This window comes from Aethalodelphis obliquidens, unplaced genomic scaffold, assembly GCF_003676395.1.
Source record: "Aethalodelphis obliquidens isolate GAN/ISIS:26980383/991018 unplaced genomic scaffold, ASM367639v1 scaffold35, whole genome shotgun sequence".
Lineage (NCBI taxonomy): Eukaryota > Metazoa > Chordata > Mammalia > Artiodactyla > Delphinidae > Aethalodelphis > Aethalodelphis obliquidens.
In genome coordinates this window covers 9,206,078-9,219,000 of record NW_020837979.1, presented here as the reverse complement: position 1 = coordinate 9,219,000, position 12,923 = coordinate 9,206,078, and the positions used below count along the sequence as shown (strand labels likewise).

Sequence of the window (12,923 nt, the reverse complement as noted above, 5' to 3'; positions counted from 1 at the left end):
GTGTAAAAAATAAATAAAATTCAGAAAAAAAAAAAAGAAGTTGCCCGTGGAACCATTACTCTGCAAGACCCACTAAGAAAGCTGGCACGTTTCCTCCCAGCTGCTTCTGCTCTCTGAGCATTCAGCACAGTTTTCACGCGCCACATGGACAACTTCATACCCCAAACCCCAAGAGAAGACACAGTGCCCTCACCTTGGTTAATTGCAGGGATGTCCTTATCCCAAGACGTCTGGGTCCCCTCGGGGGTGAGGTCTTCTGAGAATCTGGTCCCACAGACTCCTGGGCAGCGAGAGACCGAGGGCACTCCTAGGATGAAACCTGGCCCAGACACACAGGTACATATGCACGATGGCCAGAGTGCCCCCAGTGGTGACACAGGATGACAGGACATGGGGTGGGGTAGGGTGGGAGTGGGGTGTCAGACGGCAAGACCCAGGCCCTTCACAAAGATAGGTCTCCAGGAGGGAGTCCTGGGAGCCCGCCTGGCCTCCCCTGTCAGCCCCACCTGCTGCTGAAGCCTGGACAACTTTGAGGAAGGAGCTCCCTTAGCGGGACCGAGACTGGACTTCAAAAGGCAGCCCCAGGCTCCAAGTGTCTGGGTGTGTATGAGGCAGGGGAGGCAGCAAGAGAGAGGAAGATGGGGACAGACCTCAGTCTCCAACGCTGACAGCTGGGTGCGGGCTAGCCTCAGACCCTGCCCCCTGCCCCCCTCGTCAGCCCAGGGGTCTGGAAACGGGCTCAGCCTGGGCAAGCCTGGCGTGGCCAGCAGAGCACGAACGCCTGGAGCGTCACTCCTCCTGCCAGGCAGGCCCTCTGCTCCCAGTGTCCTCCGGAGGTCCTCCCCGGCCCCCCAGGAGCTGGCTTCTAGGAACATCCCTGGAAGCCCATTCTCTGACCCATGCAGATCAATTCCCATCCCTTGCGGGCTCCAGCCACACCCTCTGGCTGCCCCCAGGACTCCGCAGGCTAGAACCAAAACGACGGGGGCAGTAGGGCGAGGCAACCCACTTACCGGGCAAAGAGAGCAGAGCCAGCACCCATGGCCAGAGGCCTCCTATGCTCATGCTGCCGGAGCTGGGCCGCTCTGGCCCCTCAGCTAGCAGGAGCACCAATTCCCACGAGATGAGGCAGCCTAATTACAAACTATGGTCAACGCCCCCCCCTTAAATAGCAGCTTTTCCAGCCCTCACCTGCAGCCCATCCCAATCAACCCCACCTGCAGCCCCGCCCTCTGCTGCCTGCGCTTCCCCTCCCAGCCCAGGCCCGAGGCTTCTGGATCCTGGTCAGATCCTTCCCGGCTCGGCTGAAGTGGGCGAGAGGGTGGGGAGAAGCCACGCGCTAGGCACGCTGTGGGTAGGGGGGGTCCCACTTGGGGGTGTATCTCTTCTCAGGTCCCCTCCCACCACCAGGGGGCAGAGAAACGTCGCAGAAAAGTGAGAGACGGCAGTGCTGGGTGGAACCTCATCCTCAAACCTGGGGAGACCCCTTTCCTGCCCCTGCCCTGTGCTCAGATGTGGGGAAGACTACCTGAGACCCTGAGGCGCCCCCAGTCTGACTGTGGAAGGAGGAAAAACTCACTACGTTTTTATAAGCTTTTATTGTAGTACACACAGAACAGTAGACAATCACAAGAACCGGGAGCAGTGAAACCCACAAACTGAACACCAGGGACAACCAGCACCCCCAGAGGAGCCTGCCTTGTGGAAAAGTGGAACTTCTGGGTACCTAGACCCTCACATGGGTGCTACCCCTGTCCCTCCCACAACAGCCTTACAAAATCGGCATTTTCGCCCCATTTCCCAGGTGCAGGAATTAAAGCTCCTTACCCATATTCCCCCTCCTCCGTACCCCTTGGCCTCTCAGAAGGCCCATCTTCGGAGCCTGGTCACCAAGGGCCCCCCTGGATTTAAATCCTGGAGTTGAAGGATTTGGGGACACCCTCCCCACCAACGTCCAGTGAAGGGAAATGACAGAGCTGAGGTCGCTCGGCGTCTTGCCCTGGCTGGAATCCACTGTTTCTCAAAAGGTAGGGGTCAGAATCATGGGGAGAACGTGATGAAGACAGGTGGCCCAGCTGCCCAGGCAGGGTGTGAACATTTGTAGGGATGGACAGAGCTGACTGCTTCAGATGAGTGCTCGGTAAACAATCATAGTCACCCTGCCCAGGTAGAGAAACAGATTCGTGGTTAAGAAAGCCCGTTGGTCTTGAGGGCGTTGTGCTCGGTGAAACAAGCCAGTCACAACCGGACAAATGGTGTAGGAGTCCATTTACATGGGGTATCTGGAGAAGTCAGATTCAGAGGCAGATGGTGGAGCAGTGGTTGCCAGGAGCTGAAGGAGGGGGAAACGGGGAGTTGTTGTCTAACGGGTACAGTTTCAATTCTGCAAGATGGAAAAGTTCTGGAGATCTGTTTCACGATAATGTGAGTGAACACGCTTAACGTTATTGAAGTGCACACTTAAAAATGGTACATTTTGTTACATCTTTTTTACCACAATTTTTAAAATGTTAATAAATAAATTTAAAAGGAAGGGAGGAAGGGAAAGAAACGCAGTTTGTTTGAAAGGCTAACTTAAAAACACGGAGAGGGGAGGGTGCAGTATGGTGGGGTGGAGACAGGATGCAATGAGGCAGGGGTGAGGGGCCATGGACAGCGGCCTCAGCCACCAGTCCTGTTTCGTGTGAGAAGTAGCTGGGACGCGGGAAGGCTCCGATAACTCAGGGCCCCAGAGGCCCCCCACCCTCCCCGAGCTGGGTGTGGGCCTTGTGGACAGGTCCAAACAGACCCACTCAGGGCCTGCAGAAGCCCTGATAACAACCCCTAGCTCTGCTCAGTCCCCGCCAGGGAGCACCTCACACACCCCCAGAGTAGAGGGAACGAGGCACAGTGGGCAGGCTTTGTCCCTCGTTAGGCCCTGTGGAGTGGGCACCTGCCAGACTCTGGGCACAGGGCCAAGCAGACCACGGGCCCTGCCCTCACCAGCGTCCAGGCAACCACACACCTGAAAACCTTCGCTTCTCGGACCTTCAGTAACTAACATTTCCTGGGCTAAGCCTTTACCTGGATTGACTGGAGTAACCCTCAACACCACCCTAAGAGGTGGGAGCTAATGACAAAACCCCATTTTACAGACAAGGAAACTAAGACACAGAGAGGCAAAGCAAGACAGGCCCCCTGACTGTCAAACTACACTGCCCTCCTAAGGCGCGCCCTGCAAGGCGCTCAGAACACCCGCAGCAACAGTCGCCATTCTGCAGGGGGGACGCCTGCACCGAGTTTGGAAGGACAAAACAGAGTTAGCCAGATGACACTCCGAGTGGCTGGAGCATCCGAGTGGAGGCTGATGCAGGACCTGCCCACGCTGAGCTGTCCTCAAGGGCCTCAGCACCCCCTGCTCTCGGGCAAATCACAGCACCCCCTTTCCAGCACCCTCCACTTCTGGCTCAGGCTGGGCCCATGTCTCATCGGCGGTCCACGCTGGCCACGTAACCAATGTTCAGTGAAGACGTGGTAGTTGATGGGTGTGAAAAACGACTAAGCCCATCCCAGGTGACCTGTCCTCCATACCAGACACCAGGCCACATGCTTTCTGGGGACAGGAAGGAGCTCTGGATCAGGGGTTGCCATGACCCCCGGCAGGGAAAGGCATTCTGAGGCCTGGGGACCCAGCCCGGAGGTGTGGGAGAAGAGGTGACAGGCTGCACTGCCCCAACGTGGGCGCACGTTACACACAGCCCAGGGAAGCCACACGCACAGGCACACGCAGACATGCAGGCATGTAGGAACATCTGGGACACACAGGTGTGTGCAGGCCAAGAATAGACACCCACGCCCAGAGGAAGAGCCACACATGTGGCTGCACACACACACGCACACGCACACGCACACACACGCACACGCACACACATCCATCCACATGTTCCAAAAAGGAAGTGGGGTCTGACCAGGGCAGTGCCGAGTCCAGCTCTGAATGGTAAACACAGTCTTCTCCCCCACAGGACCAAAGATGTTAACTGGAATAAGGCTGGAGCCAGCCTCCCAGAAACCATCACTTTCAGCTCTGGAGACAGAAGGCTGCCTAGGAAAGGACACCAGCACAGGGAGGACTGGGCTGCGCGGTGAGGTCACCCCTGCACCTTCCTCCTTCCATTTCCCAGACCCCACCACACGAGGGAAGGGAAGGTCTGATTAAGAAACAGCTTTGGGGGACTTCCCTGGTGGCACAGTGGTTAGGAATCCGCCTGCCAATGTAGGGGACACGGGTTCGAGCCCTGGTCCAGGAGGATCCCACATGCTGCGGAACAGCTAAGCCCGTGCGGCACAACTGCTGAAGCCCGCACGACTAGAGCCCATGCTCTTCAACAAGAGAAGCCACCGCAATGAGAAGCCCGCACACCACAACAAAGAGTAGCCCCCGCTCACCGCAACTAGAGAAAGCCCGCGCGCAGCAACGAAGACCCAACGCAGCCAAAAATAAATAAATAAATAAACTTATCAAAAAGAGAAAAGAAACAGCTTTTGAGCACTTCCCCAGGCACTGACTTGAGATCAGACACTTGAGAAGTTGTTTCTTAAACAAAACAATATTTTATTGACACATCCTCAATGTTCTGTATAAATATAAAGTGCTAAGTTTCCCACCCCCGCCCACGGGGCTGGGAGGAAGTGGGGGAGGGAGTGTTAAATGTCAGTTGAACACAAATAACTTTCCAGCGCCAACACAGGCGTGAAACGCTCACGTACACACGCAAGCGAGAGGTCCAGACACAGCACCGCATCCCTTCCCCGAGCGCCACACAGGGCTCCTGGTTGTCACAGCTTGTTCCTTAGAGCCCTCGGCTGCCAAGGGCTCCAACATGGTGATAGGACCAGCGGGAGTCGTGGGTGTAGAGTCCAGTTGGTTTCTGTCAGAGGACAGGGGAGGACGGAAGCAGACACGCCCTCCATCCTCCTTCCGGAATGAGGAATGAGGGCCGGCCCTCAAACCCCCAGCAGAAGAGCACCAGGTGAGAAAGTCCAGCATCCCTGCACCCAGCGTGCCCACCTGGGGGCTTTCTGAACTCCAAGGAAGGGGCAGATCTCCCTGAGGGGAGGGGGACAGTGGGGAACTGGGGCCCCCACTGTCCCCAGGAATCAGGCAGCTCTGTGTGCCTCTGCCCTGGGGGAGCGAGCATGGTGGGACCCAGCCTCAGTGACAGAGCACCTGAGTCTCAAACTGCAGCAGCTGCCCCATGAAACCGAAGTTGGGGGAGATGACTCCCCGGCGTTGCTTAACAAAGTCGAAGGCCTCGTCCAGCCTCACGCGGTGGCTCTGTATCAGGTACGCCAGGCAGATGGTGGCGGAGCGCGAGATGCCCGCCTGGCAGTGCACCAGCACCCGGCCTCCGCTGTTCTTCACCGAGTCTGCAAGGGAAATGGGAGAGGGGGGTCAGACAGGAAGGTGGGCAGGGAAGGAGACAGGTGCCCCAGCCCCTTCCCCTGGAGCTCCAACAGGTCCTGGGGCTGAGGCCCGCCTCTTACCAATGAAGCCAATGGCCTCCTGGAACCAGGCGCTGATCTCCACCATCTGGCTGTCCTCCACCGGGATGCTCTTGTAGCGCAACAGGCCCTCAAAGTGGTTGGGGCAACTGGCTGAGACGTTGAGGACGGCTGTGATGCCGCAAGCCTGCAGCCCCTGCAGGTCCGACGAGTGGCTGCAGCTGCCCAGGTACAGGTAGGGCAAGATCTCCACAGGGCCACCCTGCACGGGAAGGGGGAGGGACAGTGGTGAGGTCTCAGTCCAAGCCTGAAGGGCTTGAACACCAGCGGGACAGAGACAGGGCAGACTGGCCCAGGCAAGAGGAGCTCTTAGCCAGGGATCCCTGTCTAAGGATCAGACTCCGGAATACCAGGAGGACCCAAGGGGATATACGGAGATACACACACAAAGATACACACATTCCCCTCAAACCCCCAAATTTTGCTGCTCACAGGACTTACGCAGACTCACAGAGATGCACACCAGCAATGCGCACCAGGCACACACAAAGGTGTGCTCCCATTTGTGGGCGGAAACACACACACACACACACACACACACCCTTAGGTGACCGTGGACATGGACAGACTCTTACATCCACAAATGGCAGACTCTTTCCCCAGAGGCGCCTACCCTGCATGACACTGACAAGGAGCCCTGATCTCAACTCACCTGGTCATACGAGGGAACCCTGGGGTCGGAGCGGCTGCTTTCGGGTGGCATCGCGGGGCCGGGGGACTCAGAGCACAGATCGGGGCAGCAGGCTTGAAAGCTGTCGAAGCCTCCTGCAAGGAGGACCAAGACACGGTTAGCCGGGAGGGCCCGGCGCGGGTCGGGGACGGGACGGGGGACGAGGGCAGGCCGGCGCTTACCCGGCAGGAAGCACACGGCGGTGGGTCCGGCGTCGGTCTCGTGCAGCAGCGCGGCAAGCAGCGCGTGGGCCGGGCCGTCGGGCTGGATCTCTGCCACCGAGGCGCTGCCCTCGTCCAGCACCACGGCCCGCGCCAGCTCCCCGCGGGCCAGGCGCGTCCGCAGCGCGCGGTCAGGCAGCAGGCAGGCGAGGGCGACGGCGGGGGCGCCGCGCGCGCGGCGCCGCAGCAGCGCGTTCCAGGGCACGGGCCGCGCGGCGCGCACGTGGCGGCGGCAGAAGGCCAGGAAGGGGCGACAGTCGAGCAGCAGCGTGCGCTCAGCCTCCCGCGGCTCCCGCAGCAGCGCGCCCAGCGCCGTGCAGTCCAACTCTTGCGCCGCCTCCAGCCCCATGTCTGCCGGCCCCGGGCAGCCTCCTCTCCCCTATTCCCGCACCTCTTCCTCTCCTTCCCCCTCTCCCCGCGAACGCTCCGGACTCCCGCGGCGGCCGCGCTACCCGAACCGTCTGTTCCGGGCGCCCTCTCCAGCGCTAGGGCTTAAGTAGCCGTAGGACGGCCTCCCGGGTCACCATACATGGGCAAAGCAGGAAGGCGCCGGCGCCGCCCCCGCGGCCTCACGCGGGGCGCAGGCTGGGCGGGCCCGTGGCTGGGACCGGTTTGGGGGAGGGGGTGCACTGGGAGAGGAAGCCGGGCACCAGCTCCGAAGGGAAGGTGTTTGCCCAAACGACCCCCTCCCGCCTTTGCGCCCCCGGACTCTTACTGAGTGCCCTCACCCCTGGACCTGCTTCGCGCCGCTTGGTCCTCGGGCACCCGGCTACTCAGATAGATACACGTCCGCATCCCCGGAGACCTCGGAGCCCGTGGTGCCCCTCGCCCCGCTTGCTCTCCCTTTTCCCTGTTCCCTTAACCTCCCAGGGTTTCCCCCCTCCTAGGAATCTGCTACAACAAAAATTGACTTCTGTCTGTTGCCACGGATGATTTCCGCACTGGAGGATGGGGAGCTGTGCTTTGATGTACCTTTTCTCTTCTGCTTAGAGACCCTGGGCCAGAGGGGCTTTATTTCCCCTCCCCCTCCCCCGTTTCATGGCTGAGACCAGCACTCGGGGTTTTGCAGCTGCTCAGTGACCAAGCTAGGCCAGAACGTTGTCCTCTGAGCCCAAGACTCTAAGCGCTGGCATGAGGAGGACCTCTGGGCCTTGGCATGGGGGGAGGCAGGGGGCCTGTGACGACGACTTTCCAGTTATTAGCGGGACAAGGCTTCTTCCCCCGGAGCCCAGGGAAACCCCAGGGGCCCAGAGTGAAGCACTTCCCCAAGTCGCAGGCCAGCTCTGAAGGGGAACTCTGCTGACGCTGCTGGGCTCTCCCTGGGGCCTTGTGGGAATTTCAGGAGCCTCACCAAGGGGAAGAGGGAGAAGAACTACCAGAATCTGCCTCCCCCACTCTCTCCGCCCACCACTCCCCGCCCCCCGCCCCGAGTCCTCCCTAGGCCTGCAGCGGAGCCCCTGGACAGCAGGGACCCAGGACTGGACTGGAGCAAGGCGATGAGCAGTAAGACTGGGAAGCTAGTTAATCCACATCCCTTCTGCCTGCCCCCAACTCAGCTGCCAGCCCTGGGGCCGGATGTGGTGAGCCCCAGGTGTGTGTGGGGGGATCTGGGCCCCTGCACGGGGGCAAGAGATGTTGGCAGCTGAACTCCTCCAAAGCAGGGACATTCAGGTACGTGGGGACAGTGCCCTGGAGTGGGAGCCACCCCCATCCCCACCTTAGCTGCATGGGATTTCAGAACCCAACCCCCAAGGCCCCCACTCCCCTGAGTCACTACTCTACGCCCTTTGTAAGACCCTTCCAGCCCTACTGCAGACCCCTAGGTCCAGACTGTCTTGGAGGGCTACCACTAGGACCCATCGTGGACCCCCAAGCCCTGCACTTGGATTGTAAACTGTAAACTGTTCCCCGTAGTGTGTTGATGTGTATGTGTGTTCGAGCATCATCTGTTGATGGAGACAGAGCTGGTAGCTTGTGTGTGCTGCGAAGGAGAGGGGATGCGGGGGATAGAAGCCGCAAGGACTCCAAAGAGTCCTGGGGCAGTTCACCCTCTCAGGCCTCAGTGTTCCCACCTATAAGATGGGAGTGTATAATAGACCAACTGCTCACCTACACTGGTTCCGAGGCTCTGAGGCTGTGGCAGTGCCCAGACACCTGCAATGTTCCATCCCTCCCTCCCAGGCCAGTCTGGAGGCTGATGCGGCAGAGCCCACAACAGAGCCGAGGAGTCTGGGCCACAGATCTCAGCGACTGATACGGGCCCTCATCGTTGGCATCAGCCCGGCAAATGACTTAATGGCTGACTCCAGGGGTAAATTACAGACCACACGAAAGGATAGCAGGTCCAGTCTTGCTGACCCATGGGGCTGGTGTCACCTGCTCTGCTGGGAGACATGGGCTTCCAGCTCCAAGGGGAGGAGCAGAGAGGACTGGCCAGCTGGGATCCTAGCTCAGGGGTGAAATTCAGTCCAGCTGCGTAGGGGCTGCAGACCCTGGACTCCCACACCGGGCTGAGCCTCTTCCCCTCCTGGGGAGAATGGCGTGCACCTTGCAGTCCCACGTGGGAGTGGGAGTGTGTTGGCAAAGGTTTGCGCTAGCGACACAGTGCCCAGTTGCCCTGCCCAGAGCTCTGGCCAGGACCAGTGATTTCCGCCCAAGGTGACTACATGTATGTACCCCCATCAATGCCACTGGCTTTGGGGTGTCCCCTTTTCAGCTCTGGAACACAGGCTCAAGGAGGCCTGACTTAGCCATGAAGGAGGGGCTCCCCTCAGCCTCTTTCCCCTATTCCCAAACTAGGGAAACGCCCACCCTCATAACTGGGTGAAAGCCCAAGCTCGGGGTAAGGAGAGAGTGGGAAGAAGATGGAACCCAAGTCCCACCCCCACTTCTCCTCTGACTAAAGATGCCCCCACCCTTGGTGAGTCATGGCCCCGGGATGTCTCTCCCCCTCTGCCACCTCCTCAAGGACCATCATTTCCCAGCAGAGACGAGGCAGGGGTCGGGACACGTGGGTGGAGAAACGGGTGAGAAGGGGTCTCCGTTGCACTGGCTGCCTCACAGGTCGCAGGTCCCGGAGGGATGACCCTCTTCACTAGGTGGTAAAGGGACAGCAGGGGCCGGGGATGGGGGGATGGTACCATACTCGGGTTTTGGGGGGCTTTGTCTCCCTGGCCTGGCTGTTACAGAGCTGACACTATCAAGCAAGTTTGGGGCTCAGCTTTTTTTTTTTAATTAAAATACCCAACTGGAACAAATGTTGATTCTGTGTCATTCTTGCTTGTAACCATCTATTCTGATGGCTGTTTACGTGTCACTAGCCTCCTGCCTTTGGGTTTCCGGGTCTTTCCCTGCCCCCACCCGGCCCCCAGCCCCATGCAGAGCGACTTCCCTTCCACAGAAGCCCAAAGCGTTGTGTTGTGTTCTTGTGTTGTCCTCCCTCCTCCTTCCAAACCCATACCCCAAGCAGATGCTCCGGGGAGAGAGGAAGGAATGAATGGTGTGACTATGATCCTTAGGTCAAGGCAGGTGTGAAGGTGAGGGTGACAAGTGACAACCACCCCCAGCCCGCCTGAGCCGTGAGTCAGGATGACGTCAGGCTTCCTGTGCCAGGCCTCTGCCCAAGTGGCATGGTGGCCACTCCCACAGGCTCCTGCCAGGCGGGGACAGTGACTCCATGCTCTGCGAAGACGGCCCTGTCCAGCACAGCGGGGAAGGTGGGGAGGGCCGGTAAAGGAGAGAGTCCCCTTAGGCAGCCATCTCAGCAAGGTAGACTCAGAAGTGGCCACATGTGGCTGAGGGGGCTGGCGTCTGTCCCCACACGCATGTGTCCCATCACTGGGGCAGCCTTGCTGAGGACCCTCTCCTGGACACGATGGATACATGAAGAATAAAGTCTCCTAGAGAACAGACTGTGGTTGCCAATGGGCGGGGGGATGGGGAGGGATGAACTGGGAGTTTGGGATTAGCAGATGCAGACTCATATAAAGAATGGATAAACAGCAAGGTCCTACTGCATAGCACAGGGAACTATATTCAATATCCTGAGATAAACCATAACGGAAAAGAATATGAAAAGGAATGTATATGTGTGTGTGTGTGTGTGTGTGTGTATAACTGAATCACTTTGCTGTACAGCAGAAATTAACACAACATTGTAAATCAACTATACTTTGATAAAATAAATTTTAAAAAAAAGAAGAAGAAAGTCTCCATTTGGGGCTGGTGCGGCTTTCATGCCTCTCAAATACTCGCTTTTCCTCATTTTTAAAAAAATATTTATTTATTTGGCTGCGTAGGGTCTTAGTTGCGGCACACGGGATCTTTCGTTGCAGCACGCGGCCTCCTCTCTAGTTGTGGTGCGTGGGGTCCAGAGCACGCAGGCTCAGTAGTTGCACCACGTGGGCTCTCCAGTTGTGGCGCACGGGCTTAGTTGCCCCGTGGCATGTGGGATCTTAGTTCCCTAACCAGGAATCGAACCCACGTCCCCTGCATTAGAAGGCTGATTCTTACCCACTGCACCGCCAGGGAAGTCCCTGCTTTTCCTTGTTTTAACAAAGGCTCTGCACCTTCTCTAAGCATCCACACCCAGGTCACACATTCTTTTCTATATTTACTCACTTACCCAGCCCTTCATTCAAAAAATATATGCTGAGTACCTGTTATATGTCAGGTACTGTTCTGGGTTCTGGAGATACAGCAATAAATCACAAACCACTGCCCTCGGGTAGCTGATGTCACTGTTTGAATATTAATTTGGGGGACCATCTTGTACTCATGGTTATTCACCTAGAGTAATGATATAGTTTCCTTTAAAAATAAATTTTAGGTTTGTGAAAACTGAGTTGGATGGTACAGATGGTACCCAAAGATGTTAAAAAGTGTGATGCAGGAAGTAGACGCCAGAGCCTTTGCTCAGGAGGGCAGCCCTGTGGTCCCTTCCAGCTTTGGTGTGATGTGCTTCTGTGGGGTCTGGTTTTCTCTCCTGCCACAGTCTCCCATCAAGAAAGGAGGCTGACCATCGACATACAAATGGATAAAGAAGATATGGTACATATGTACAATGGAATATTATTCAGCCATAAAAAGGAACAAAACTGAGTCATTTGTAGAGACGTGGTTGGACCTAGACAGTGTCATACAGAGTGAAGTAAGTCAGAAAGAGAAAAACAAATACCGTATATTAATGCATATATGTGGAATCTAGCAAAACGGTACAGATGAACCAGTTTGCAGGGCAGAAATAGAGACACAGATGTAGAGAACAAACGTATGGACACTAAGCAGGGGAAAGTGGGGGGGGATGAACTGGGAGATTGGGATTGACATGTATACACTAATATGTAAAAAACAGATAATAAGAACCTGCTGTATAAAAAGAAATAAATAGAATAAAATTCTAAATAATTTTAACTTAAAAAAAAAAGGAAGAAAAGAAAGGAGGCTGAGGCAGAGGGGAGAGGTGGCCACAGCCCTGAGGAAGGGCATCTGGGAGAGCCCAACCCATTCCAAGGCCAGACATGGCTCTGCTTGTTGGGGTCCCTGCCTGCTCCATGGGCGTGTCCATCAAGGGGAGCTGGGTTTGGCTGCACCCCTAGATGTGCCTGGGGTTGCAGCTAGAGGAGACCCCGCCTCCCTGGTCTCTTCCCCTGTCAGGCACCCACTCCCAGCACACCCCTGGCCCCCAACCCATGGCCACCGCTGCAATTAAACTGGTCCCGTTCCCACCTGTCGGCCAGAGATGCCCTTGGCTTGGGCCCAGGTAGCCAAGAAGGGGAGAGGTTAAGTTGCTAAGGAAGAGCTCTGTCACTAGTGGTAACGATTGGGCAAGTGGTGTGGGATTCTCAGAAATGTGACCACACCGCGGTCACAGGGCTTCCCCACAGCCTGAAGTGGGTGCAGTGTGAGGGGTAGTAAGGGGACTTCGAGGCCCAGAGGATCCAGAGACTACTCCTTCCCACCCCATCACCCCTGACACCTTTACCTCCATCAAAGACCAGGCTGGACCACTCCCCTGAAGACCAGCAATACCATGAACAGTGGGGCAATGGCAACACTGGTGCGCATCAGGGAGCCATGGGGGCTCCGGAGCCACATTGCCTTGGCTCAAACACAGCTGGGCTGCTTCCTTGCTGTGTGGCCTTGGGCAAGTGATTTAACCTCTCTGTGCCTTCTTAAACAATAGCAATTACTAGCACTATGCTAGGTGTCTTCTAGGCATTACTGCCTCTAAGCTTCAGGGCTTGGGGGCGGCATCGTTACCCTCACTTTGCAGATGGGGAAACCGAGGCCTAAAGGGGTTACAGGTGGCTGAACCAAGGCCACCCAGCCTGTAAATGGGAACACTGGGTTTGGAACCTGGGCTTCAACCACTAGATTGCCCTGTGTCTGGGCCCATTTGTGTCTGCATCCACCCCTCCACCAGCGCACACCTCCTGCCACGTCTCATCTCTCTTTATCATGACAACCACACAACTAACACTCATCAGCGC

The 12,923-nt window shown here is 57.2% G+C and overlaps 2 protein-coding genes across 2 annotated transcripts in view; both read right to left on the bottom strand.

Moving 5' to 3' along the window:
* Window positions 1–1,065, bottom strand: part of ASTL (astacin like metalloendopeptidase) — a 15,219-nt gene extending 14,154 nt beyond the window's left edge. The window contains exons 1-2 of the mRNA XM_027128631.1: window positions 1,014–1,065; window positions 194–319 (exon numbers count right to left, since the gene is read on the bottom strand). Coding sequence (XP_026984432.1) covers window positions 194–319; window positions 1,014–1,065 — 178 coding nt within the window. The remainder of the gene's footprint in view (window positions 1–193; window positions 320–1,013) is intronic.
* Window positions 1,066–4,570: 3,505 nt separating this feature from the next.
* DUSP2 (dual specificity phosphatase 2) lies at window positions 4,571–6,912 on the bottom strand. Its single transcript, XM_027128975.1, has 4 exons — window positions 6,394–6,912; window positions 6,194–6,306; window positions 5,524–5,743; window positions 4,571–5,406 (listed from the first exon to the last, which is right to left on the bottom strand). Exons 1-4 carry the CDS (start codon window positions 6,779–6,781, stop codon window positions 5,192–5,194), a joined length of 936 nt encoding a protein of 311 aa, XP_026984776.1. The 5' UTR covers window positions 6,782–6,912; the 3' UTR covers window positions 4,571–5,191.
* Window positions 6,913–12,923: the final 6,011 nt, after the last annotated feature.